This window comes from Lemur catta, chromosome 3, assembly GCF_020740605.2.
Source record: "Lemur catta isolate mLemCat1 chromosome 3, mLemCat1.pri, whole genome shotgun sequence".
Lineage (NCBI taxonomy): Eukaryota > Metazoa > Chordata > Mammalia > Primates > Lemuridae > Lemur > Lemur catta.
Window position 1 is genome coordinate 120325146 of NC_059130.1, and position 27240 is coordinate 120352385.

General features: G+C 60.2%; 1 protein-coding gene across 1 annotated transcript; it reads right to left on the minus strand.

Moving 5' to 3' along the window:
- Window positions 1–596: 596 nt before the first annotated feature.
- Window positions 597–26346, minus strand: TMEM201 (transmembrane protein 201). Its single transcript, XM_045546200.1, has 11 exons — window positions 26221–26346; window positions 19341–19461; window positions 18326–18520; window positions 16980–17156; window positions 15535–15887; window positions 14757–14960; window positions 8930–9162; window positions 5208–5279; window positions 4323–4622; window positions 3438–3575; window positions 597–2549 (listed from the first exon to the last, which is right to left on the minus strand). Exons 1-11 carry the CDS (start codon window positions 26331–26333, stop codon window positions 2452–2454), a joined length of 2004 nt encoding a protein of 667 aa, XP_045402156.1. The 5' UTR covers window positions 26334–26346; the 3' UTR covers window positions 597–2451.
- Window positions 26347–27240: the final 894 nt, after the last annotated feature.

Below are 27240 nucleotides of genomic sequence, written 5' to 3' on the forward strand. Positions count from 1 at the left end.
GAGCCCACCCCTGCCTGGAGGGCACTGGGCCTGTGGGGTGATACCCTGACTGGGGCGACACCCTGACTGGGGCTCCCTCTGTATCCTGCTGTGGCATTAAGTTCCCCTATCAGCCCTGGGTGGCCATCCTGTGAAGCCGAGAGAGACGCAGAGCCCAGTCACTGGACTGCCCGACCCCAGAACTTGAGCTTGTGACACTCAGGAGGCCCGTCCCTCACCATCCCCCCACCCTGCACCGCACCCCCCCTCAGCGGGGGGCTGGTGCATCTCCAAACCCTCACCCCCTGCAGCCTCCCGGCCAGGCAGGGGGGGACCCACCAGGACTGGCGGTGCCGGCTCTGCACCTGAAGGCTGGGGGATCACAGGGCCATTCTGAGTGGGCTCGGGGGAGACAAGGTCTCTGTCACACGCTGACACCTGCCTCTGCGGCTGGGGCAGGCTTTGCTGAAGAGACCAGCTGAGCACTCCCTGCCCCTGGCTCATGCCACTCTGCTGCCTGGAACCTTCTTCCAGCCCAGCCCCCGCCCCGGGCAGGAGTCTCCTCTCCAGCTCCCTCAGCCCCCTCCGAGCGGTCAGGTCACCCTGCGCTCCGGGACTCCACTCCAAGCTGCATATTGAAGAAGTGAATGAAGCCTCTTCCACCGCAGGGGAGCAGGGGAGCTTCCCCCCTCAACCCAAGCCCCAGCAGAGGAGAATGAAGACCAGAAAGCAAGGCACAGTTCAAAGGTTGTATCTTTTTTGGTTTCCTTTTCTGTTTTTGTAAAGAAAAATAAGGTTGTGTTTTCTGTTTGAGACAAAAGCAAAAGCCCCTCCTGCCTGCCTGTCCCCTGCCCCTCGGGGGTGCCGGGACCATGGTCAGGGCAGGAGAGGCCAGGCCGGCCCGGCTGTGAGAGGAGCCGGCAAGGAAGGGTGTTTGGGAATGGAGTTTGGTTTGGTTCAGCAAAAAATAAAATTAAAAAACTCGACACACACGCCCACCGTACAAATGGGGACCAAGAGGCACCATCTCCGAGTTGGAACCATCTGTGGCAGTTGGACTGAGTCCCGGGCCCGCCCCCACCCGCTCCCCATGTTCTGGGGGGACCTGGGCCGGGCACAGCGTGGGGAGCTCTCAGGACAGGAGTGGGGAGGAGGGGGAGAGTGTAGTCAGCACAATCTCCTTCCCCACGTTAAAAATAATTATTAAAAAAGCACCCAAAGCTTAAAAAAATGAAACCTCCCTAGCAGGGAGAATTGGGGACATCTTGCTTATCAGCAAAATGCCTTACCTGGCAAAATGTATAGAAAAATAAAATTAAACTTTATCCCTGAATGACAGAGTGAAGACCCTTCCTCCTGCCCCTGTGACCCCCCACCCCCCGTGTCTCAGAACTCACCGTGGCAGCCGACTCCTCCCCCGGTGGCACAGACTCTGCACGGACACACACACGCTGCCCCGCCCAGACCTGCCCACTCCTCCCGGGGCAGCGTTAGCCAGAGGGCAGTGGTGGGACCAAGGGCAGTGGGCAGGAAAGAAAGCCAGTGGGGAGCCCTGGGAGGCAGAGGTCACGTGGAGCCCAGTGGGGACAGAACACAAGGGAAGGACAGTGGGGTCTCAGTGGCTGAGAGGAGCCAGGTGCCCAGCAGGGTGGGGGAGGGGTCCAGCGTATCCAAGACTTGAAGCCCCACCCCACCCCGCCTGCCCTACAGCTTGAGGCAAGGCAGAGGGGCCAACAAGCCAGGCCTGGAAAAACGGGGTGAGGTAGGCCCTGGGCTGTGTTCTTGGGAAAATGGGGCTGCTTCCTGGGAAGGTCACCAGAGGTCACAAAACAGGGGTGTACCCAGCAGGAGAGGGGAGCCAGAGGGGAGGGGGAGGGCAGGTGTGCATACTGGGCCTGAAGGCGCAGCTGGGCTCCTGGCTGCCGAGACCCAGGGGCTCTGAGAACACCAGGTGCCCCTCGCCGTGGGGTGATGACACCCTTCCTCGGGGCCACCCAAGGGAGGTTCTCTCCCCCCAGGCAGGGTGAGGATGGTGTGGCCCAGGGGCTGTCCCTCTCCCTTCCCCCAGGGGATACAGTACGATGATGTGAGCACAGCCCGTGGGCAAAGGGTCCAGGGCAGCCTGGGCTGCTGGGTTACAGTAGTGTTGTGCCCTGCCAGGCGGGGCCCCAGGGTCACGCAGCCCTTGGGGATCCCTGGCTTCAGGGTCAGAGTGTCAGCACCAAACACACAACCGATGTCAGCCAAGGAGACGGGCGGGCAGAGAGTGTGACCCCAGACCCACACTCAGCCCAGCTGTCTGTCAGGGGAGGAGGCGCGGGCGTCCTGAGGGCAGCGGCTCACAGTCCCGCAAGGTCAAGGGCCCTGGAGACGGGGGCCAGGGCAGCAGCCCCTCCAGGGAGGGCTCTGAGGCTGGCAGTGGTGGGAACAGCATGCACCAGGCGCTACCCTCTGCGGGTCAGCAACAGCGGGTCAGCGCAGGCTCTGGTACAGGTACGCCGAGGTGAAGAGGGCATTGGCGGCCAAGCTCACGGCCAGGAGGCCCCGGACGAAGGAGGGGCCGAAACGACCTGCGAGTGCAGAGAAAGACTTGGTCAGAGACGCACATGGGGTGCGGCTGAGCTGCAACCCCCAGCCCCCCACCCCCGATGCAGGGGGTAAAGGCCTCCAGGCCCCACCCAGGGTGCTCCCCAGGCTGGGATGCCCCCCCAGTTCTTCTGGAGGCCCAAAGACCTCCCTAGCAGGAAAGACCTGCCCAAGTCACTTGGTTGAACCCTGGCCCTGGAAGGCGTGTCCTCGCCTGAGCCACTAGGCAGGCCCTGGGCTGGGCTGTTACATGCTTGCACCTGGACAACGAAGGGTAACTGTGACATCTTCTTACAGACAAGGACATAGGGACTTCAGGGGAGGAGCACCCTACCCAGGCCCCTGAGCTAATGAGCAGCTGGCCCAGGTCCATGCACCCTAAGCCTGAGCCTGCACTGTCACCATGGCCTCACGCTGCCGGGCCACCACCGCAGACCCCACCTGAGCCAGGTGCAGCACTGGCTTCCAGAGCCAGATCAAAACGATCTTCTCAGGAAAAGCCCCACTTGCTGATCTGCCTGGTCCCCTCCCAGCGAGGAGTAACGGGTGTCGAGCTGAGCTTGTGCCCTGTGCCTGCTCAGCGAGCAGAGGTGCCGGGGTTTGAACCAGGCAGCTGTGCATGCCCACACAGGCCGCGGCCCCCGCGCTAAGCCACCCTGAGTGTGCCCAGGTTCTCTAAGAACCTGTGGCCGTGACGGCAGTCCTCGGTGCCTGTGCTGTCCTCTACAGCAGCCACAGGCCACGCTGAGCACTTGAAATGCGGCCAGTGCAGCTGAGCGACCGAAGTTGTAACTGTCGGTGCTCTGCCTCTACCAGGAGATGGCGGCTTCGGCCCCGAGCCCCGCACCCCCAGCCCCCACTGGGGTGAAGACCTCTCCAGGCAGCGGCCTCCTCTGCGCAGCCCCTGGTGGTGGTGTCCACCACGCAGGTGGACGACTGGGACGAGTCGTCCTCTTTCTTGATGGAGCGGCTGCTGCAGGCGCTGCCTCCTTCCGGCCGTGATCTCACGTCTGCAGAGAGAAGGGTGTGTATCTCAGTGCTGCTCACAGCTGCCCCTGGGGACAGACATGCCGCGGCTCTACTTCCAATCCCAGGGCAGTGCTCAGAAATGGTGAGCCAGCCTGTCACAACCCACTCCCCCGACCCCAGGGCAGCAGGGCCCAGGTTCTTCTATGGATCACGGATGCACAGCGGCTGTGGGGGTGGCTGGTTTTAGATCAGGAGCTGCAAATTCAAATGCCAACAGGCCCTGGACGACGATGGGGCAGGGGTGGCAGAGCCTGGGACACGGACCCCGCCTGTGCTGTCACCTCTGTCAGCCAGTATCCAGGCCCAGTGTGGCCAGATCTGCCGACTGTGTAGGAGACACAGGAAATTCACAAGTTCATGTGGAAGGTGTAGATTTTAAAGGTTGGGGCTTCATTAAACATGTTGAATGCTGTGTAGCACAGCACCATTTGAGCAAAAAAAACCTGTGACCAGACACAGCCTGGCTGTGCGTGATGTGTTTTCAATCAGTCCCAAGGAACAGAGGACCCTGAAGGTCAAGTGCAAAAGAAGAAAATAAAATCAGCCAGTAGAGGGCAATGTCCTAGAGGGTTCCAGTCACAGAGCCAGACCGGGGGTGTCTGAGCTTGGAAGTGACACACAGGCTCGCCACAGCAAGGACGACGGACGACGGGCCCCACGGCTGCACTCGAAGGCCTCTTGGCTGCAGAGGCACTCCCACGGCCCTGCGGGGCCGGCAAAGGCCGTACCCACGGTGTGCTTCGTGTCCAGCACGCGCTGCCTCCGGGGCAGCGGGGGCGGCTCCATGGCGAAGAGGCTGCCGTTGTGATGTGAGTGCCCATCCGAGCTGCTGGGGGTGGTGGGGGCCTCCCCGGGCGGTGTCTGGAACAGCAGGAGCTTCTGGCCCTTCAGGTTGAGCCGGGCAGGGCTGATGAGGGGCCTGCGGTGGCGCAGGGACCCAGAGCTGGAGGCCACCGAGCCAGCCACGGAGGGCGCTGGAGAAGGCAGCGGGGAGGAGGGGCAGCTCCCCGACAGCAGAGAGAAGTAATCTGGAGGGAGGATGACAAAAACAGCAATGACAATAACATGAACGTGGGCGACTGACACAGAACGCGTGCTGTATGCCATTCTGTCCTGGTGCTTTTCCTCTATCGACCCAGGAAGAAAGGACGGGTCGTGCAGAGATGAGGGGCAGAGGCAGCCCTGCCGGGAGCCTAAGCAAGGGGGGGTCTGCGCCCCACCAGGCACCCGAGGGAGGGGGGGGATCATGGAGCCTCAGCCATGTCCCCCCGCCCTCCATTTCTACCCAAAGCACCCGGCACCTTCCTCAGCTGAGAGCAAGGACAGACAGGCGCAAACTCCGGAGACTCAAGGTCAGCTGACCCAAGCTCCTGCTGGCGGCCGGCCCCTGGAGCATGTCCCACCTCTGTCCACAATCGTTGGTAACAATGGCAGCGTGGCATCATCTGACCCTAATAACTATAGCCCTTTTTCACACAAGAGGAAACTGAGGCAAGAGCATGTTAGTCACTTGCCCAGGGCTGAAATCTGAACATACATTTGGGGCCCATCTGGCCGCAAACCACTGAGCACGAGGCAGCTTCCCGCCCCTCCTCCCAGCCCGCTCCCCTCACCTGCAACAGGAAGCTCCCCAGATCGGGACACCTGAGACGGTGGGCGGCTCCCGCTGAACAGATAGCCGGAGTCTGGGGACCAACGAGAAACGTGGCACATGTCAGGCCTTGGCTGGGGGAGCCCGCCCTCTCCACCCCTGCCCCTCCCCACAGCTCCTGCAGATGTTCTGCCAAAATACAACCTTTGTCATCTATAGATTTGCTTTCACAAAAGCACAGGCGCTCATCTGACCCCTGAGATGCTGTCTGAGGTACGCTGGGAGCACCCCCACTTGGCAGATGAAGAAACCAAAGCTCACGGCAGGAGATGGGGAGCCGGCATCTGGGCACACCCGACTCCTCACTCTGTGCCCTTCTTTCCACAGGCCCCGCCTTCCCGGCCACCTAGAGTCCACTTTCTCTACTAATCGCAGTCCCTGCTGCCTGTGCGGGACCCCAGGAGCGCCAAATACACTGTCTTTTCCTAAATCACACGCACCCCAAGGGCGGGGGCATCTCACACCTCCACGTCCCCCCAAGTGCCCGGCTGAGAGCCGAAGGAGCCGTGCTGGGGGTGGTCTTGCTCCCTCCCCCATGGGCTGGCTCTGAAGGGTCTGGCCCAGCACATGGGTCACAGTGCTCGGCCTGCCCCTCCCCCCACCAGGCCAGGGACACAGCCCCGGCCAGCACATGTGACTGGGTAAGGGGGGGGGGTCACATAACCCAGGCGCCCCGATCAGAGTCCTTCCAGAACCCATCCTGTGGGTGCTGGGGGAGGGCTTCCTGCTGGGCATGGGCTGCAGGACGCAGGGAGGAGGCCCCCGGCAGAGGAGCAGAGCTGGGGAGACGGAGGGGGAGGCGGGAAGCCCCACCCTGGCCAGAGCCCTGAGCCCTGGTCTCCTGGTTAAGTGAGCCAAAGACCTGCAAGAAGCTGTCCCTCTAACCCACCCTGGCAATGGAGACTTTAGGGTCTCACCCACCGCCAGGCATTCTGAGACCAGCCTGCACCCCACAGAACCCTGTTGCCAGCTCGGACGGGCCGTTCTGTGCCCTCGCCTTGAGCCTCAACAGGGAGATGCCCTTTTCTCAGCGGGTGGGAAGCCCCAACCCAGAGGCCTGAACTGGTCCTGGGACTGGCACCTTTTCCTCCCGAGGGGCTTGACATGGAAGTCCCGGTGCTACCAGCCTCGGTCAGAGTGCACAGAGTCCTCAGGAGCCGGGCCCAGGGCAGGGTTGCTCCCGGCGCCCGCTGCACAGTTTCCTCCCCCATCTCAAGTTTTGTTCAAGAGCTGCCAGGCTGGGGCCCCCTGAAAACACAGAGGGACATCTCTGCTTAGGGGAAAAGCAAAACCATCCTAATACCCACCTTGGGGTGCAAGCAACACAGCCTGACCTTTGGCCACAGGCGAGAGCGAGGCCTCTGCTATCCGTCTCCCCCCAGAGTCACAGGAGCGGCCACACCTGCTGAGGGCCTGCTCCAGGCGTTTCGTGGGCTGCTCTCACTTCATCCTACCACAGCCCCGGAGGCACAGGGCCCCATTTACAGGAAGAGATTAGGGTGCAGTGAGGCACACGCACGAGCCGGGACTAAGGGGCTCGGCTGGGCTACTCCCAGTGGATGTGGCCATTCTGGGCACCCTGGTCTCTCGCGTGTCATCCTCATGGCACCCTATGAAGTGTGCATTACCAGCCCCAGTCCTGGATGGGGAACAGGACACTGGCAGGTAACACTACTCGCCTCGGGTGACGATGAGGCTGGAGGAACCACCATGTGGCCCCAAGTCTGTGCTCCTTATTTCACCTCTGTCAGACCAGGAGGCGGGGCCAAAAGACCCTTGGCAGCAGGGAGGGGTATTCTCCAGAGGAAGGGTGGGTGGTGGGGCGGAGCCTGGGGTTCTGATTTTCAACCTGGCATTTACTTTCCGGGAAACACAAGGACCAGGAATTGCTCTCCTCTGAGGTCAAGTCCCTGTGGAATGATTCACTGGGATCAGGTCTGCACCTGAGCTGCACCCGGGGGCCACCCCCATCCCGAGGCCTCAAACCCTGTCCCAGAGCCTGATGGGGGCTCCAGAGAACACTTTGGGAAAAGAGCCCCAACTGCAGGGCCTCCCCAGTCCCCATGTTGGGGGTCCCCTCACCCCAGGTGCTGTTCACGGGGCACCCACAGAGGCCCCTCAGCACCCAGGGCCTGAACCAGGCCAGGCCTTGGCTATGACTTGTCTGCTACCATCCCTTGAGCCATGTGCTGGGCCTGGCGCCAGGCAGGGGCTTAGGAACACTGCTGAGCAGTGGCCGCTCTCCCCAGCAACTGGGCTCGTATTCGGTCACAGAGAAGTATCCAGAATCCGATCTCTGTCCTAGGAGCAATGAACCTTCGCCCCACCTGAGGGCCTCAAAGCCTCCCTCCCGCTCAGCTCAGACACCATCGCCTCCAGTGAGCCGTCCCTGCTGGCAAGGTGACCCACCTCCACCTCAGGGGACACTCACTTGCACACCTCAGACGGCCCAGGCTCAAAGCCTAGTTCTTAGCAGCAGCAGGACCTTGGGCAAGCCACAGAGGGAAACTGAGGCTCAGAGGGGTGTCTGACCAGGAGCCAAGGGCCCTGCATGGCAGAGTTGTTGAAAGGCTTAAACAAGACCCTGACTGTACATTTCTAAGCCTGGTGACTATGAATTAATAATGAGGAGCTGGGTTAACTGTGATGCCACCCACATTCTTTGAGCCCCCTGGCACTCCCAGCATCAGGCCTGGTACTCAGCCAGCCAGCCCCCAAGAGATACCACCAAGAGTGGGGGCAACCGCGTATATGCCACATGGCTTCCCAGAGGTCAAGAGGTTTGTCACAGAATACTCGTGGACCTCCAGGTATGTTTAACTTTGTGTTTTGTCTACAACTGACTTCCTAGAAGATCCTGCTGGGAGAGGTGAGGGATGAGGCAAAGTGCCTTAAGACAGGGCCCAGGTCTTGGTCCTTTCAGGGCCACGAGCAGCAAGCACTCGACAAACGCGACTGACCTGGATGGCGGCCCTGCTCGCTCAGACCCCATGGAAAGGCTCAGGGCACCGTTTCCAGTCCCCAGGACCTCAGTCCAACAGCAGCAGCCAGAATGGTAAGAACTGTAGTAAAAGACAAAGCTCAGGCCCGTAATCCCAGCACTTTGGGAGGCCGAGGTGGGAGGATCGCTTGAGGCCAGGAGTTCAAGACCAGCCTGGGCAACATAATGAGACCTCATCTCTACAAAAAATAGAAACATTAGCCAGGCGTGGTGGTGCGCGCCTGTAGTCCCAGCTGCTTGGGAGGCTGAGGCAGGAGGTTGGTTCGCTTGAACCCAGGAGTTGGAGGTTGCTGTGAGCTATGATGACGCCACTGCACTCCAGCCTGGGCGACAAAGCGGAATCCCGTCTCTTAAAAAACAACAAAGACAAAGCCCAGTGAGCATATGTTTACCAAGCACCCACGGGTGCCAGGTACCCTTGAAACACATTAAATGTCATCTCATTTACCTTCACAACTGCCCACAAGGTGCCTTCTACTATTAGCCCCGTTTCTTTGTGGGGAAACTGAGGCTCAGGGCAGGTAGGAGCCTTGGTCGAGGGCAGCTCCTGTGCGGCTGCACCAGGCCCTGAGCCCAGACCTGCCTGTCAGTGTGGCGGGAGCACTACCCCCGCTGTGCGCCACCATAACCCTGTCCCAGCAGCCCCCAACCCGCCTGTCCGCGAGCGCCTGCGCACTTCTCACCTGCTCGGGTCAGAGAGGGTATGGTTCCCAGCGAGAGGGCCCGGCTGAGGCGGCCTGGCAGTGAGGAGGGGGAGGCCCGTCGGGGAGACTGGAACAGCTGCTGGTTGGCAAGGGGCAGGAGGCCGGGCGGGGTGGGGATGAACAAGGATGGTGAAGAGCCGCCGACGCTCGGGCAAGTGATGGCCAGGCTGGGGCTGCTGGGGAAGAGGCCAGCAGAGTCTCCTGGGAAGTACCTGTAAGGGCCCATTGGGCGCGGGAGAGGAAGAGGGTCAGCCTGGAAGGTTCTGGAAGCAGCCTTACACAGCAGGGCCCAAGCCCTTTCCCACGGTGCAAGATGGGGGCCTGAGTCGGGGTCCCAGTGGGGGCGTGCATTAGTTGAAGCGGAAAAGCAGTCCGACCACACTCGTGCCATTAGGATCGGGTGGCTGGGAGGTGCCAGCGTGACCAAGCCCTCCCGGCATGCCCCCTCCGACCCCCTCAGCTCACAGCAAACTAGTTCCACTACGAACCTCGGTATTAAAGTGACACTGTCGCCCTTGCCAACCTCAAGCCAACTCCTTTGCCTTGAAACAAATGCCCAGCCCCACTCCAGGCACTCAGTGAAGATTAAGAGACTTGGACTCCTTCTTGCCACTTCCTGTCCCAGGCCCAGAGCCTCCGGACAGAGCATCCGAGCTCAGAGACACACTGGCTGGTCTCCCAGACGGGCCTGGACCTCAGGAATTGAGGTCCCAGCACAGCTCTGGGAGCCCCCTGCTCCCCAGGGCACAATTCCTGGAAGTCCCACTGGAGCTCTGCCCTCGGGAGGCTGCCTCCTGCCTTGGATGCTGGAGACTCCTCTAGAGTCCCTGGTGGAGCAGAGTGGGGGGAGCAGCCAGGCCCTGGAACCCCCTGGAAGAGGCTCTCCCAGGACACACACCTAACTCAGACTTAGAAAAGACCTGTGAACAACCACACGGCTGCCCGAAAGACAGGTGACAGTGTCTCTTTAACTCGAGATGGTACAAATCACACAACAGGACCCGATGGCCCCACGCCAGACCGTCAACCATGCTTCTGATTAAGGCACCTGATTACGGAGGGGAGAGGGACAGAGGCGGTTAATACATTAGTCCGCCATCCGGACGGAGCTGTGGGGGTCCAGCCTTACCTCGGTGCCAAGGGACAAATGAGCCCAGCAGACAATGGTCGGATGAAGGGGCAGGGTGGCTGAGGCCCTGCAGTGAGCCGGAGCTGGCTAAGGTACCGTGCCTATCACCACCCAATGCTTGGGGACCACCAGCCAAGCCACATGCCACCAGTCTCCCAGCCATTTTCCCCTTAGAAAAAGGTTTATAAGTAAAGCATGGGGTCAGCTGTTGACTTCCTGAAGAATCGTGACCTTTTTAATGCCTTCCAAGGTACCACCAGGAGGCCACCTAGACTTTGGACCACACATAAGGCCGAGGGTTTGGGGAACATGGGGATCAAGGCAGGACGCATCTCCGCCCAAGCAGAAGGGCCTGGTCACCGGGGCCCCAGGCTGGACACACCCTCGCTCGCCTGGTCACCCGGGCCCCAGGCTGGACACACCCTCGTTCCCCTGTTGACCTTGCCCCTAAGACTCTGGGAAAGGTTCCACCTCTAAACAGAAAATAATATTTTGTGTTGTCATTCTAGAATTTGATGCTACCTCAGGCAATGGTCCAGAGGAGGACGACACTTTCAGGCACTGCAGGGGCAGTGAAGGAGTGGCAGGGGCCTTTGGACACTTGCTCTGATCATGCATGACCCTCCATGGGAGAAGAGTTGGTGCCAGGCCCCTCCAGCAGATGGCAGCAGGGCTCTGCGCTGGCCTTCCTGTGCCCACCCACCTCTGGGCAGCACACAGCACAGCCAGGAGCCAGCCAAGGGCGATGGGAGCAGGCTGGCCGGCTGGGGACGCAGGGAGAACAGAGGGTCCCAGCGGGCTGTGGGCTTCAGAAGCGGCCAGCTGGGCCCAACAACTCCTGGCTCCAGGGCCAGCTCCAGGAGGAGCTGCTGGGCGTCGCCAGTGCTTCCCCACCCCGCCCGGCTCCTGTTCACCTGGGGCTGCCCCAGTGCTCCCAACCCAAGTCTCCCAGCCACCTGGCACAGGTACTGTTCCCAATTTTGGTGCCACTGAAAATGTAGGTGCCATGGGGAGTCCTCTGGCGGCCTGATCCCTCTGGCTGGGAGACACAATCACATCACTCAAAGAGCAGGTCCTCTTAAAGCGCCAGCTGTGAGTTCTCAGGGCCGGGCAGGGAGGGTTCTGCTCTGCCCGAGGGTCCCCCCCAGAGAGCCTCCTCCGGTTAAAGGGTTAAAGGAGCCCAATCTCCGTCAGATTCTGGAGAACTTCAAAGGTACCAACATTTCCTCGGGTGAGAGGCCCCCCAAGACTGCCCTGTACCCCCAAACCACGTCTCAGAGAGGGACTAAAAGCTGAGAACCCAAGCCTGTGCCTCCACCTCAGGACGGTGACTCTGGGGGGAGATGTCTGGTCTTCTCCATCCCAGTCCGAGTCCGAGTCAAGAGTGGAAGGAGAGAGAAGACTAGGTTTTAAGCAGCAGTTTATTGAGACAGGAAAGGCATGATCCGGCAAGGCCAGCGAGGAGAGCTGGGCCCCCACAGCCGCCTGGCGTCATCGTCTCCAGCTCCCAATCCTGACTCCCCAGGCGGACTCCTGCGGACGCGCCCAAAGTCCAACCACCCCCAGGCCTGCCAGAGAAGCCTTCCTGAAGAAGTGGAAGAAAACAGAAAAAAGACGCGGCACCTGACGCCAACGGGTAAAAGCAGGGCCCCAGAGGCATTTATTGAAAACACAGCATCCAGAACACGACATCTACGCCAGAAGCGGTGGTTACAGTGCTTTGAGGGTCACTAGACAATTATCCACAATTCTACTACACGAGACAGATGAGACTCGGTGACAGTCATGGACAGAAAGGACACAGGCTCCTTCCTGGGCCAGGCTGGGGCAGGCATGGAGGGTACGTCCTGGTGGTTTGCTCCCAGGCAAGTGTCCCTGGGGAGGCTGCTCGGCCCGGGGGGGATCCCAGACCTGGAGGGTGAAGACCTGGCTCTTGTCTCAGGGACAGTCACCCCGCACCTAGGATGATCCCACCCTGACCCTGGAAGGACTGACTGCCGACCCCGGCAGGGGAGAGAGAAGTCCCTGGCAGGGGTGCCACATTCCCAGCAATGAGCCAAAGCGCAGTGGTGCCCACACTCCCTCCAGTAACGTCACAAGGTGCTGGCATTTTCTCCAAGTGATGAAACTTTAAGGGACAGATGGGTAATTTTAAAAAGTCACACAAAACTCTAAGAAGGCCAAGAATCCTTGCTCTGATGACGGCCATCTCATGAGATGTCCCTCCACACCCCACCACAGGGCAGGAGAGACGTCTACTTAGCAGGGGATGCTGGCCAGCAAGAGCTGGTTCTAGTTATTATAAATAATTTAATTTAAATACACACATACACACAGATGTCCTGCTTCTATCCAATGCCAAGAAAAGCAGAAATTAGTGTCACACTGTCAAAAACTTCCTCGAGAACAGGAGTTGAGACACGAACAATGGCATGCATGGCAGACAGACCCCCTTTCCTGACCTGCTGCCTGCCGCCTCCTTTTCTCTCTTAGGCTCTTTTTGCTGGTGGGAGGTGGGGAGAAAGGGCAGGCAGGCGGCCAGACATGCCACCCAAGGCTGCTCTGGCCCAACCCCACCCTTCTCACCGCTGAGCCGACGGGACTCGGCCCCGTCCCGGTCTTTTCAGAGGGGTTTTCATCTAGCCTCCACAGCCCAGCAAGCTGAGCCCACACGGCCTTGTCTGAAGTCACACAGCTCATCGGCCACAGAAGCCCACCTGGGCTCACCATGTGCGGGTGCTGCGCAGGGTACAGGCTACTATCCAATCGCTGGGGCTTGGGGGCTGGGGTGGCCTCTTAGGACCCTCAAACGTGGTGGATTCACAACAGCAGGGCCCAGGCACCACTCTCTGCTTCCCTGCGGGGCTCCGTGCGGAGCTGACCAGGGCACCTCCACCTACCTGCCTCCTCAGACCCAGGACGTTGGGTGTGACCCTCACACACGTGTCATCTTTGCCTCCCCTGGGCCCCAGAGCACAGGGTGGAGGAGCTGGCACACTCTGGGACATGCCTGGGGGTGGGGAACTTATGCTCCGAGTGACAAGTGGCAGGACGCATGGGGCCTGGAGGAAGCGTACAGCACACTCTGGGGCCACCAGAGGACAACATGCCAGGTGGGGGAAGCTCTTGGTCCCCCACTCTGGCTGTGACCCTTGGATGTAGCCCCCAGGATGGGAACTCCCCCCGCATGCAGACGGCACCTCGATTTCCAAAGTGTGTCCTCACACGCCACTTCATACAATCCTCATGCCCGTGGGCCCTGGAAAGGACCCACCTCTCATTCCACAGATTGTAAACTGAGGCTGGGAAAGGCAAGGGCCTGCCCAGCAGAGCACAGCTACTGCCCAGCAGGTCTGTGGCCTCCCCTGGGGCATGACTTTGGGAGGCTGCACCCCTGGGTACCCCCCACGGGGACCCCCTACCTGACTCTGGGGCAGAGTAAGGCTGGGCTGTGTGGGCTCTGTGGCAGCCACACAGAGACATGCAGCCTGGGCATTCTGCCAGGGGCTGGGGGAGGCTGTGATAGGCCGTGATAGGCCAGAGAAGGACAAGATGACAATGGCTTGGTGTCAGCGAGGCCCTATGTGTCCCTTGGGCCCCTTATCTGTGCTGACCTTGGGCATCCTATGGGGTGAGTGGAGGAAACGGGACACCGCAGGCCTAAGGGGGAGCAGGGCCAACAAGCACATTCCAGAGGGAGCCTCGGCCCAACTCTAGCCTCCAGCTAACAGGAAAGGGGTCCCGCCTTTCGGGGGCAGAGCACGCACGCCTGCTTCTTTCTGCCTGGCCCACGGCGGTGCTCAGAGACTACCTGATGAAGAAAGGAAAGACCAAGACTCCTCCAGGCAGGCAAACTCCCACCACAGCCTGGCTATGAAGAGCAAACTTGCTGACCACAAGAAGCAGGACTTTCTACTGTCCACCTTGGGAGGGGTCTCGACCCACAAGCTCACGGTCAAGGCCAGACTGGGCCCAAGAATTGTACTCTCCATTCCCGGGGAGGAGGCTGAGGGATCATGGGGTCTCAAGAAGGTCTTGGAGCAGGGCACTGAGTAGTGGATCCAGAGGGGCAGGTCTCCTCCTGCAGGTGTCCCAGCAAGGGGGCACTGTGGGGGAACCATGGTGGCACACCAGACCAGAAGTTCTATGTAGGGATGGGAGGCGGACTGTTCTGGCCCGTCACTCTGCTGAGTAGCACCTGCTGTGACAAGCAGCCTGAGTGGTCAGGGCATGCACCAAGGGCCCAGCCTGCAGCCACTGTGCAGAGCGCAGAGGGGCAGAGAGCAGGCCCACGCCCCTCTCCAGCGGCGTCAGAGCCAGGAACAGGCTGTGGCGAGAGGAGGGGTGCCTGAGCTGCCCGCTGGAAGCCACAGGTCAGAGGCAGGCTGTGTGGGTGCTGGCTACATTCCGGTCACTGGGGCAGCGAAGGGTCTTTGGCCAGAGAGGTGACGGCAGTGGTGAGTAGCTACAGGACACCTGGGGATGGCTTGGCGGTGCCGGAAAGGAAAAGAGGGGCAGGCTGAGGGGCTGGGCCAGGACCCGGGCTCTAAGCTGGGGGTGGGCGGGAGTGAGGCAGGTAAGAGGCAAGACAGAGAGGTGCCCTGCTCCGGGCTGGGGCAAAGCCTGGGCCTGTCCGTCCGTCTGTCCTCCCCCCGCAGTCACGGCTGCTTCTCTGACCTTCGGGGCCGGAACCTCCGTGGGCCCGTCGCCTTCCTTGTGGCCACGGCTGCCGTGAAGCCCACCAGGCAGCACAGGGACGTGGTGCTGAACTTGAGCGTGTCCAGCCAGCTGGGCGAGGCCGTCTGCAGATGCTGCTCCGCCAGGTGCAGCCCCAGCAGCAGGGCCCACAGGCAGGTGCAGAAGGCATCGATCCTCCGGAGTCTGCAGGGAGAGCAGCGGGTGAGCCCCCGCGCAGGGCAAGACCTCTTGGCGTTGCTCAGAGGGCGGAATCCGGAGCCGGGAGGAGAGCGCGGGCCTCAGAATCCCTCCACACTCACACACTGCCCGGCTCCGTGCGCCAGTAAAACAGGGCCAAGAAAAGCTCCCTCAGAATCACTGTGAGGAGTGGTGGGTGATGTGGACACAGCACTCGCACAGGGCCTGCTCCTGCTCAGGAGCACCCCACGTGAGCCGCCACAGCCCACGGGGCAGGTGGTTACCACACCCCAACTTTACAGACAGGAGCCTGAGGCAGAGAAACGGGGCGGCTGGGCCCCAGCTCGCAGCGGTAAGTAGTGAGCTGGCCTGAGTGCCACCGCCCCCTGAGGGCATTTGCTGTCCCACCTGGCTTGCCCGACTCCCAGCCCCTAGAAAATAGGGACTGAGTCTTGCTCCAGCTACAGAGAAAGGTTCAGCCTGGGGCTGTGCTCCCAACAGGGCCTTCTGGCTCCTGCCCCCAGGCAGCCACCCAGCACACAGACCCCGAGCCCACCCGTGCCCACGGCCCCACACCCACCTGATGCGGCCGGCCAGCAGCATGGCCAGGAGGCAGGTGAGCAGGCCCAGCACCACGACGCCCATCTGGTGGCTCTGCCCGAAGGCCCAGGCTTCGCGCAGCTTCTCTGCTGTGTGCTCGGGCAGCAGGCCCAGCAGCTGCCGCCAGCCCTCAGCCCCAGGGGCACTGCTGTTGTCTGGTGTGGCAGAGCCATTGCCACCAGGTGGCAGGGCCAGGGGCAGGGCGGCCCCTGGGGAGAAGGAGTCACTGCTGCCATACAGCGCGGCGGTCAGCAGGAACGCGCAGGCCAGGAAGGCAAGGGCGCGGAGCAGGATGACCTGGGCCGGGGCCTTTGCTGCGGAGGAGCAGAAGCTCTGAGAAGGAGGGAGAGAGGCAGGTCAGTGAGATGGCCACAGAGCCACCCACAGCCACTCCTGGTGCCACTCTGCACTGAGGGATCCCACCAGGCGCCCTCTTCCCACACTCGGGCTCTGCTCAAAGGCGCCGCTTGGTTCCAACGCCCGTCTCACCCTGGATCTGCACCCGCGGGGCCCGCTCTGCGGGGGGAGCAGGCTGCCCACCACGCTCTCCTTTTACGGAAGTCTCCTCCCTATCATGGGGACCTTATGCTTCCAAATAAATGTTTCAATCATTTTGCCATGTTCTCACCAAAAATCGCTATAGTGACTTTAACTGGAATTGACATAAATGTACAGATAACTCTGGCAAAAGTTAAACTTAAAAACACAGTAGTAAGGTATTCAGACCAGGAACACGGTGGTCAGAATGAGAACCAAAGGTCCAAGGACCGGGCAGTGGCAGCACAGCCGTGTGGTTAGAGGTCCAGCCGCAGACTAGAAACCACACACCAGCTAGACTCAGGGCACGTATCTGGGGACTCGAGGGGGTAGTTTTTACTTCTAAAACTACTTGCTACTGTATCTGATTTTTAAAAACCAGAATATTCCACTTACTGAGTACTGTGATAAAAATTAGTAGTTTTAGCCAGGTTCAAATCCTGGTGTCACCACACACCAAGTACATGGCCTTATGTGTGGCCCTGTGCAAGCTTCTTAGCCTCCCTGAGTTTGGTTTCCACAGCTGTAAACGGGGTCCCAGCAGCTAAGAGGGTACCACAAAGGTTGCTATGAGGAATGAATGCAACAGTGTCAGGAAGTGCTCAGATACAGCAAGGCACCCCCAACCCCACGCTCAGATGCGTAAATAAGGAATTCACGATGATACTGGTCACTCTTCGTTGGGGTCATCTATTCTGGATAATGACATGAAGAGAACTGGGGGGCAGGGTGGGAAGGTGGCCCCACGGGCAGGTTGTTTCCCCAAGGAGAAGGGTGTCAGCTCTGAAGAGCTGCCCTCTGGTCACTGGGGCCCAGCCCTCTGAGAGGGTTTCCCATACAAACTCCAGGCCTCAATCCCCGAGGTGCCCCGTGGAGCCCGCCTCAAACCTGCACGTGGGTCTGGTCGGCCTCCCGGCGCTTGAACTGGTGGCTGAGCAGCAGGGCGCGCAGCTGGCGGTTCTGGTGTTTGATGTAGTACTCGACGGCCGCCTGACACGGCCGGCACAGCTTATACATCTGCTCCAGGTGGTGCCGGTACACCTCCACCTCCTCATCGTACCTGCCCTGCAGGGACGGAGGCTCGGTATCAGGGGGCAGAGGAGGCGGCTGAGCTGACCATCTAAACCGAGGTTGGACCTTAGATTCACAAGGAGGTGACCATGGTCCCCTTTGAACCTGTTGCCCGCTCTGCTCATTCTGTATGGCAAGGTGGGCACACAGACAACCCTGAAGCCTTGAGGGTGTGAAATGCACTAGAGAGCTCCTGCCTGGGCCTGGGCCTTAGTGGGGGCAGAGGGTTCTTTAGGCTTTCGGAACAGCCTAGAAGTCAAGTCCCATCCCACCTCACCCTCCCTGTTTCCAAGAAAGCCAAACATTTCAGTCCACAGTGGCCGGGAGGAGCATCGGTGTGATCTTTTGCTGGGACTGAGCATTCCAGGAAAGCCACCTGGCTGCTGAGTCACACCTTCCTTCCCCTTCTGCACGTTCCCCAGCTCTCTCTGCCTTGGTCTGAGCTCACCTGTTCTCCTTCCCTCTTAGGATGGACCCTGGGAAAGCCAGTGTCTCTGGGTCTCACCTGGGATCTGCCTCTTGAGGTCACAGGACCCCAGCTGGCTGAGGTCTGGGGTGGGGGAGTGGGGTGGACAAGAGTAACCAGGTAACAGTGCTCCTGGGCTCCATGGTGGGCACAGGGGAGGCGAAGCTCCGAGCTCAGCCCAACTCCTAACGCCAAGCCTCTCAGCAGCATCCAGCTACCTTCCTTCCTCTCCTAGAAGCCAGCAGCACTCTCTGCCAACTCTCAGAACAAACTGCCCAGGCTGCCAACGAGCAAGACTGACTCAGAGGGATGAGGACAGGATGGGTCCAACAGGGCCCCAGCTGGAGCCCAAGGTCCCTACCTCCCTCGGCCCAGAGACAAACCCCTCTGGACTGGTAGGCACTGGGGTTTCCACGGCGTTTCCAGGCTTGGAACCAGACAGGGACCACAAGACACCGGGAGAAGCAGCTCGGCTACAACTGAGACGAGAGAACTAAGACACCCTGGAATGTGTGGCCGGCAGGGGTCGGGGGTGGGGGGGCCTGCTGGGCACTCGGGACAGAAAAGCTGCTGTCTGGCGGAGCTGGGGCCAGAGGCCCAGAGGTGGTGCCCAGCCAGCACCCTGCACACGTGCCTGTCCCCTCAGCTGCTCTAAGCACCCCCACCCCAGCAAGGCCCCTCCCTGTCCCGGCCTCACCTCCTCGCGTGGAGAGAAGGCTGCCAGCTGCTTGATCTTGGTGGTCTGGTGGTGGCTGCACCTCTTACACAGCAGCACCTGGCTGCTCACCCACTGCTGCGGCTGCGTGGGGTCGCGGAGACTGGGCGAGCTGCTCACCACGTGGTTCAGGTGCTCCATGTACTGGGCAGGGATCGGCTTGTTGTAGTCGCCGTTCTGGGAGAGGAGGGCGGGACTCGCGGTCAGCAGGCGAGCCTCCCCGGCTGGCTCGGGCTTGGTGCCAGGGGCCCCATGCAGGGACATCCCGGGGAGTGATGGTGGCTCCCAGGCATTCCATTCTTTCTTTTTCACATGCAACAGCAGCAGCTTTTCTTCCAAAGACATTCGTAGGGAACCCAAAGGCCCAGATGCCAAGTCAAGCCACCCAGCCTGAGCACACAGCAGGGCACGGAGCCCACCTCCCGCCCACACCCTGCTACCGGGCACGGTCCTTAGAACCCCGCCACTTTCGAACTCAGCCCGCAAACCTGGGTCTAGGGAGGGGTGGGCGGGCCATGGCCATGGAGTGGCTGCCTGTTTTCCGAATGAAGTTTTCCCGGAACACAGCCAGGCTCATTCATTCATGTATTATTTACGGTGGCTCAGCAGAGCTGAGCAGCTGTGACAGAGACCATACAGCCTGGAAGGCTTAAAATACTCCCTGGCCTGTTGCAGAAAAGGTTTGCTAACCCTGAGCTAATACACAGAATGGGATGCAGAGCCAGAAAGATCTGGGTGTGAACCCCAAATGTGCCCATTTTAGTGGTGTGACTTTTGACAAGTCACCTCCCTGGGACAAGACAGCTCCCTTAGCCTAGCTCCTCCTCCTCAAATGAGGATGTGGCACCAGGGCAGTGGTGTGTCGACCATGGCGAGGTGGGTGAAGCACCCTGCTCAGGCCCGGCAGAGGAGGGGGTGTGGGGCCCACCAGCTCTGGGGTGGCCAGGCTGCCGCAGGGTGCCCAACCAGGAGGCAGTGGACCAGCACCCGCCTGTACCTCCTGGAAGCCATTGTACTGCTCGCAGTGAGGGCAGTCCCAGCAGTTGCGGTTCCCATAGGGCACCAGCGTGTCCTGGTTGCAGAACCAGCAGTTGACCATCGTGTGCGTTGGTTTCATCCTGGGGACGAGGAAAGAGTGGGGTCAGCCTGGAAGACCTTGATGGCCGCTCAACGGGGCCCGTCCATGGCCTGCCCCTGGGCCGCCAGGGAACGGGTGCCCAAGGCAGGACCCAGGGGCTCCCAGCTGGAGACGCAGGCCGGTGGAAGAGGAAACAATGGCTGAGGGTGAGGAACTCAAGCTGCATGTTGCTGTGTCCACCCAGCAGGGCCAAACAAGGCGGCCAGCCACAGCCAACTCGGGCTCCTCGGCCTCCAGGCGAAGCACCTCCCCAGAGGTGCCAGAGGCTCCCCAGGCTCCAGCGTGCCCACAGGACGACCCAGGGCCACCAGCCCCCCAGGGCCAGCCAGGCCCCAGGACGGCCCCTTCCCCACGAGCTCCCAGGCTGCAGAAGTGGTGCTCCCGGAGGAGTTTCCAGATGGAAAGGAGCCCCCCTGCTTCCCAGAGTCCCCAGGAGTGTGAGCACCAAGGAGGCTGAGGGGTGGGGACTAGTGACAGCTGCTCAGCTGGGGGCCAACTCTCCCTGGCGGAGGATACAAGGCCGCAGGCCCCCAGTGGTGCCTGCTGACCACACGTGTGGTGACAGGTGGGGCCTCCGGGATAATCCTGGCTCAGACACTGGGGATCTATGCTCTGGGCCCCCTGCACGCGCCTTGCTGGCTGTGGGGCACGGTGGGGGTTGGGGGAGACACACAGCAACAGCCCAGCAAACCCCTCCAGTCCCAGAAATCTAGACACAATATAGGTGACAGGTAGCAGGTGCTGGAGTCCTGGGCCCTGTCCTGTCCTCCTCCAGCTCTGGGGTACTGCCTGGGTCCCCGCCAGAGCGGCAGCCACCCCCCCACATACAGATGGCCTACTGTCCACAGAACTGGACAACACAGCCCCCTGGCCTCTTTGTCCTGAGGTGCTGCTCAGAGAAAGGATGGAGCCATGCTTCTGGGAGCCAGAGTCCCTGGCTCTGAATACTTGTAGATGTGCGTCGGGAAATTCCTGCCCTCCTAGCCTCAGTGTCCACATCTGTAAAGTGGGAGCACCCACGGCTTCCACATGTTACAAGGATGTGATGACAGAAGACACATAAAGGTGCTTGTTCTGTCACGACCCCATCCCTGGGGAGGCTGGCCTCTGGGAAGTTGGGCTCCAGCTCCTGACCCGCTGCTGCGACCTGGCCTTGCCCCACCACTCTCTTCCACTGATGGTGCCAGGGAGTCCTCTTATCACCTGTCAGTTGGGGACAAGAGCATCTCCCTCACAAGGGACCGCTCTGGGAAGTGCCTAACAGCGCCTGGCCTGGAGTAAGTGCCCCTTAAGCCGTAGTTACGTGGGAGAGGGGAGGCTTGGACAGAGAAGAGGAAACGGAACTAGGCCCTGCAGCCTCACCACACCGCTGTCCCCGGCTCAGGCCAAAGCCCTCAGGGTGGACCAGGGACTGCCGTGTCTTGTCTGCAGCTCGGAGCCAGCAGGCAGCAGCGAGGAACCGAGCCAGACGCTGGGCAGTGCACGCAAGCTCATGGCAGCCTCCATTTCATTCCCTCACCTCCTGGATGGGGCGGCTGAGAGTCCCTGCCCTGCCCTCACTGCCGTGAGGATCCAACAAGAGAACGCAGGAAAGCGCTCGCATTCCCACAGCTTCACCCTGCGCCGACGCGGCCGTGGCAGGAGGCCTGGAAGCCTGCTCTGTTGCAGTGCCCGCGCTCGGCTCTCCTGGGCAATTAAGCACTGGCTTGCTCTGTGCTAATTTGTACCTGCTTTACAGGCCTCTTTGTCACTGTTCATGGAGGCGTGTCCTGATGGGTGATGACCTGGCTGGGACCTCTCTCATATGCTCACCCCCAGCTACCCCCAACCCCGGAGCCTCATGCCTGGGACAAAGCTCTGCACTCAACTGCCTTTGGGTGATGGGCCCCTCCATCCCCACAAAGGGCCCTCAGCCCTCTTACTCTGTTTGAAAGGGAAGGCCAACCTTTAAGCCTGCCCAGGGGACCAATGACAGGTGAGCAGGGACTGTGGCTTCAGTCCAAGGAGCCCGCCATGAAGCCTGCTTGCCCGCCCTCGGAAGTCATGTTTCACTCTGACTCTCCAGCTCTGTTGCTAAGGAAATGGCTGCACGCATTTAGAATGGGCAGCCCTGGAAGCGGTGGCAAGAAAAGGAGGCAAGGGATTAGCCCTTGTCCCCAGGGCCAGCAGCTCCAGCTCCCGTCACCTTCAGCCCTTGGTAATCCCTTCGGGTGGGGCGGGGGTGCAGGGGTGCTCTCGAGTGGCTCTACCTGCCAGGGCGTCCTCTCCCACGGCTCCTTTGAGAGTCCGTGCAGGCCCCAAGAGGCAGATGGACGAGGGAGCCACAATGGGGTGCTGGGTACGAACCTCAGGCCCCCCCACCCCCAGTGCCAGCGCTGTGGCCTTCCAGAGACTCAAGTCAGTCACACGAGCGAATGCAAAACACCATCTAACCCCACAGCCCATCTCACAGCTCAAAGGCCCCAGGACAGGCTGGTGCAGTCCCGTATGCGCCTCCACTCCGGCTTGTCAAGGCAGCATCTGGGCCAATCTCTTCCACACCAGCCTAGCCTGGGCCCTGTTTTTGCTCAGGGAAATGCACGCAAGTTTCCCTCATAAACTCTTCAACTCACTCTCTCCCTCAAGCCAACCTCTGTCCCCAGCTTGGCTCTGGGATAAACCACTTGATGGATGAGGTTTGAGGTGACAAGACAATGTCCTTATAACACAGGCAAGAGAGGTCCAGGCTCTGGGAGGACAGCAACTTGGCCCACAGGACAAGTGGGTAGGTGGGTGGGAGAATCTGACAGCTGTTCTCCGAGCTCCTGCTACCTTGATGCTGAGCTCCTGGGGACCCAGGGGAGGCCTCAGGCAGCCCCGGGCAGGTGGGCCCCCCAGAAGGAGCCAGGGCAGTTTCATGCTCCATACCCATCCCTCCACCATCCCAGAACACGTTGAGGGAAAAAAAGATGGACATGTGCCTGTAACACCACCACTCCACCAGCCCTGAACACGGACATTTAGTTAAAACAAAGCTCCTGCCCTAACATCTCACCATTCTCTACAGGTGAAAAAGAGTCTGTCCTTGGTCAGGGTTTGGGCACCTTCTGTGTGCCCAGCACTGTGCCACGTGGAGGAGGCACTGCATGGGGCTGGGTCCCTGCCCTGGGGAGCTCGGGGGGCGTAGCAGGCCAGCATGTCCCCCAGACCCTGAGAAGAGCATGGCCTCTTCGAGAGGGGCCTAACACACTGCTCACGACCTTGGGCACTGTGTACTGGCCCCAGTGGGGGTTCTGAAAGATTGTAACAGTTGGCCAGTCTAAGCAACACACTGAGACCCTGTCTCTACAAAAAATTAAAAAAATTAGCTGGCATGGTGGTGTGTGCCTGTAGTCCCAGCTACTTGGGAGGCTGAAGTGGGAGGACAGCTTGAGCCCAGGAGTTCAAGGCTATAGTGAGCTACGATTGGGCCACTGCACTCCAGCCTAGGTGACAGAATGAAACCCAGTCTCTAAAAGCAAAAAAGAAAAGAAACAAAGTCAGGCTGGGGGTTCCCTAAGGGAGCCAGAGGTCAGCACCCGGCAGGGAACCAAGAGGACATCCCAGGACAGTGTCACAGGTGACTCCTCATTTGCTCTTCTGGTGAACAACACATGTTGTCTCATCTAACTGGCAGGACTGGAGAAAGGGCTTTAGCGACAGTGGCACCAAAACACAACTCAGCACTGCCAGAAGCCAATGGGTCTTTGGCCTCAGCCTCAAAGCTAAACACGTTAAGTCCACTGCAATGCCTCCAACACCGAGACAGAAAACCCTCAACCCACGCCTCTGGGGACAGACCCCAGCCCGGAGAGGGCAAATCATTCGATCAGTTTACCAAGCACCACGATAGGCTTGCAGAGATGCAAAAGTGAGCAAGACGCTCCACTTCTGACCTGGACACAAGGACACGAATGACGACCTCACAGGGCAGCTGGTGACAGATGCCACAGAAGAGAGGCCAACAAGTGGGGCATTTGCAGTCGCCCTAAAGAGCAGCTGTGCTCACCAGGACAGCAAAAGGCAGACAGAGGGGATCACAACTCTGAGAGAGCATGCAGTACTGGGAGAGCGAGTGGGGCCACAGAGGGGACTCTGAACACCAGCACCAGGCTCTGCTGCATAACCTGGGAGGCTGCATCCTCTTTGTCCCCAGATGCTAGAAAGTAGACAATCTCAAAAAACACCAACAGATGTGCAGAGGGTGACAAGAGCAGGGGTGCGCTTCCAGAGGATGAGTCCTGGACACAATGTGATGAGGAACAAGGACACACTCAAGCAGCAGAGTCAAGGGGAGGGGGAGCCTAGGAAGCTACAAGCCTCACGACAGCCTGGGTGCAGGGGTGAGCAAGCCCAGGGGAGTGTAATGTGACCCTAAGTGGGTGCAGAGAAGCACCGAGGGTGTAAAGCTTGGCTGACAGCTGAAGAGCTGGCACGAGGCAGGGATCTGCCACTGAACAGCTGGATGATGCGGAGCAGGCAGCCCAACCTCCCCAAGCCTTGGTTTCCTTAACTGTAAAATGAGGAGAACAGGAGACCCTGAGTGGCTGCCGCCAGTTTCACAAAGTGGCAGCGTGCAAGTGCTCATGGCACATCAGCGCTGATGTGTCAGCTGCTCCCGTCGATAACTATGACAGGGCGAGAGGACTCCAGGGGTCAGCCCTGACTGAGGCTCTGGGAGGATCTGAGCCCTTCAGCAAAGGGACTTCCTCTCCCAGCACCTCAGCCAGTCCCACAGCACAGGACGCAACTGACCTGGAGCACCAAGAGGGTGCTTCACATCCTCCTGGGGGCCACTTTCCTGCCCTCTGCCATCTCTGTGCTGAGCCTGCAAACACCTGTCCAGCCAAGTCGCCTTCCAAAAACAACTCTCCTTACATGCCCTCCCGCGGGTCATCCAAAACCAGTGCTGTGGCCAGAGCCAATGCTTCCTCACTGTCAGTGGAGGGAGAAGGGCCTCTTGCCAGACTAGTGGTGCTTCTGAATTGTGACAGTGGGCAATTTATGACCTCCAGGCGAAACCCAGTGCTCTAGGAGGACATTTTAGAGCATCCTGGCAGGGGCTGGCCCTTCTCTGCCCAGCCAACAGCAACAGTCCCAATGCTGCATCACAACCCTCTGGTGTCGCCCAGGAGTATGAAAGGACTTCCAGGTACCCTCCTAGCTCCCACTGCACAAGCTTGCACAACACCTCTCCAAGGCCCTATCTCCTGGAGACAAAAAGCTGTGGCTAGCGGGCCAGGAAGGGGAGGCTGGATGCCTGAGAACAGCCACAGCCCAAGACATGGACGACTGTGGCACAGGGAGCCACCCAGTCCAAATCCAGCCTCGCTAAACACAACTGAGACGGTGTGCGGCTTGGATACTATGCCCTCACCCAGGCTCCGGTCCTTGGGGCAACACTCCCTCATTCTGGGTTGCTGAGAGGCAGCATCACTCCAGAAGAAAATGGGGCTCCAGCTCTGCTGTCAACATGCTCTGGGAATCTGAGCAAATCTCCCGTCTCTGTTCCCCTGTGTATAAAATGACCGGTTTGGACCAGCTGGTCCTGCACGCCCCTCCAGCTTTCAGAAATGGGGCAGAAGCTGGGACATGGAGAGACTTGGGTTGTCAGGGACCCTTGGGTTAGGGACTCGCTCAATCCCCAGCTGCCTGCCTCCTCAGTCCTCCAGACACAGCTGATGTCCCTCCCACCTTATCCTCCTCCAGGAAGCCTCTGTGACTCAACCACTCTCACTTCTTTTTCTGTTTTCCCCCTTGGGAAGAGAAGCAGTACACGGTATCAGTGAAGGAAGAACAGCCACCAGCCAGACTGCCAGGGTTCAAATCCCAGCTCCGACACTTGCTGCTGGGTGCGTGTGGGCAAGTTCCTTTGCTCCCTTCACCTAAGACCTGAGCTTCGCACATCCCTTGCTGAAGCTGCAAAACCACCCACTCTGGCTCTAGAGGTGTCCTTACAACCCCACTTTTCTCCGTGTCTCCTGGGAAGGTGGATCAGGTGAGGAAATGCAGCCCTGCTGAAGCAAGAGGTCACCACCCTTTTATCCCTGGACATGGAGGTCGACAAGAGAGGCCAGCTCTGAACACAGGGGTCTGCAGGACCTGTGAGCCCAGGGCAGCGCTGAGGGCCCCAGCCCTCAGGTATCTCAGGCTTCCCGCACCTCTGGGAGCTCTAGCCTGGGGTTAGCACTACAGGATTCTTCAGTTCAAATCGTTTGACTCTTCTAATTAATAACAACAATTCATGTGGCCTCACTGTCCCTCGGCTTCTCTAGGGGAAGCGGGAGTTGTGACTCCGTACTGGGCTGGCTCCAGGCGTGCAGAAAAATGCCCGAGTGAGCGCCAGCCATTACCACCCTCGACGTGCCGCCGAAGACCAGGAGAGCTTCGGCCTCGACCCCGCGCTCGCTCTCCCGCAGGCTGCGGTGGCCCGGGGCTCCCGGAAGGAAGAAATTACAACCCCCGCGCCGCCGCCGCTCCAGCCCGCACCCGCGCTGCCGGAGTTCCCGCCCCCACCCAGACTCCCCCGCCGCTTCCCGACCGGGAATCCGAACTGGCCCCGGGGGCGCGCACAGCGGGTCTTCGCGCGTCCGCGAGCAGCGTGTCCCCGCCGCGGCCCCCGCGGGCCCCTCCGCGGTGCAGAGGCCGGGCCGGAGGCGAGCAGCGGGCCCGGGCGACGGGGCGGCGCCGAGGGCCGCGTGGGGCCGGGCCGCGCACTCACCTCCGCGCGATCCGGTAGATCAGCACGCCGGCCGCGGCGCACGCCGTGACGCCCAGGCCGCCGGCCAGGCCGGCCGTGGGGCAGCTGGCCAGCAGCGCGCTCACTCCTTCCATGGCTCGCGGAGGACTGCGGGCGGCGGCGGCGACGGGGCCGTGGCGCGGGCCGCAGGCAGGACGCGGGGCGGCGGCGCGCGCCTCCTCCCGCCGTGACCTTCGCCGCTTTGTAGCCAGCGCGGGCCCGCCCCCTGACTCGGCGCGCTCCCGCCACGCAGCCAATCGCAGCGCGGGGCGAGCCGGGGTGGGCGGGGCGCCGGCGGAAGCGGCGGAGCCGGCTCGGGCGCGCCCCCCAGCGGCCGGAGGGGAAAGACCGCGCGCGGAGCCCGGCGCGAAAGCCCCGCCCACCGCCAGGGCCCGGAGCTCAGGCTGCAAAAGGTCCACTAACCTGCGACTAAGGAGAACATCTGGGGACATAAGCGACTGCTTGTAATTTAGTCTTTTTCTCCTGCTAAGCCTGTCTTCCCATAGTCTAGCGACTCTAGCCAAACTCGGGCCTATGCGCTCAGCGCTGTTTTGCCGCAAATTGCAGGTCCTTAAGCAACTCAGATGGTTAAAAAATTAGCCTGTTAGAAACAAGGACGTTCATGGATAGGGACTAGGTTGAATAAATCATAGGACAGTTATAATTTGGAACATAATGCAACCATTAGAATGTCAGAGCTAGAGTTATTGCACTGGAAGGATGATACGTTCTTTAAAAAGCAACATGCAGATTGATATTTACAATATCCAAAGTTTGAATAAAGCCTTACCTGCAGGAAATAGAGGATGGTTAACACTGAACTGCACACTGATCATCTGATGGGAACATTAACTGTGTTTCATTATTAACTTGAGCTAACCTTCTAGTTTAGAAAATAGAAAATGTTTGTATCTAGTCACACAATGTTTCAGTGTTCTGACAATTTTTGCAGTGTTTCTTGAGGTCAACATTTTAAGTTCTTTGTGGGTAGTGATGGGTCCA

What these genes read in the sequence shown, in the direction of transcription:
- TMEM201 (XM_045546200.1), bottom strand. Translation starts at nt 26,333, where the DNA reads ATGGAAGGAGTGAGCGCGCTGCTGGCCAGCTGCCCCACGGCCGGCCTG. An exon ending in ACCCTCTCTGACCCGAGCAG is followed by an intron (nt 5,280 to 8,929) that starts GTGAGAAGTGCG and finishes GTTGGTCCCCAG; the next exon opens with ACTCCGGCTATCTGTTCAGC. An exon ending in GGAGGCCGCTGCCTGGAGAG is followed by an intron (nt 2,550 to 3,437) that starts GTCTTCACCCCA and finishes CTGCACTCGCAG; the next exon opens with GTCGTTTCGGCCCCTCCTTC.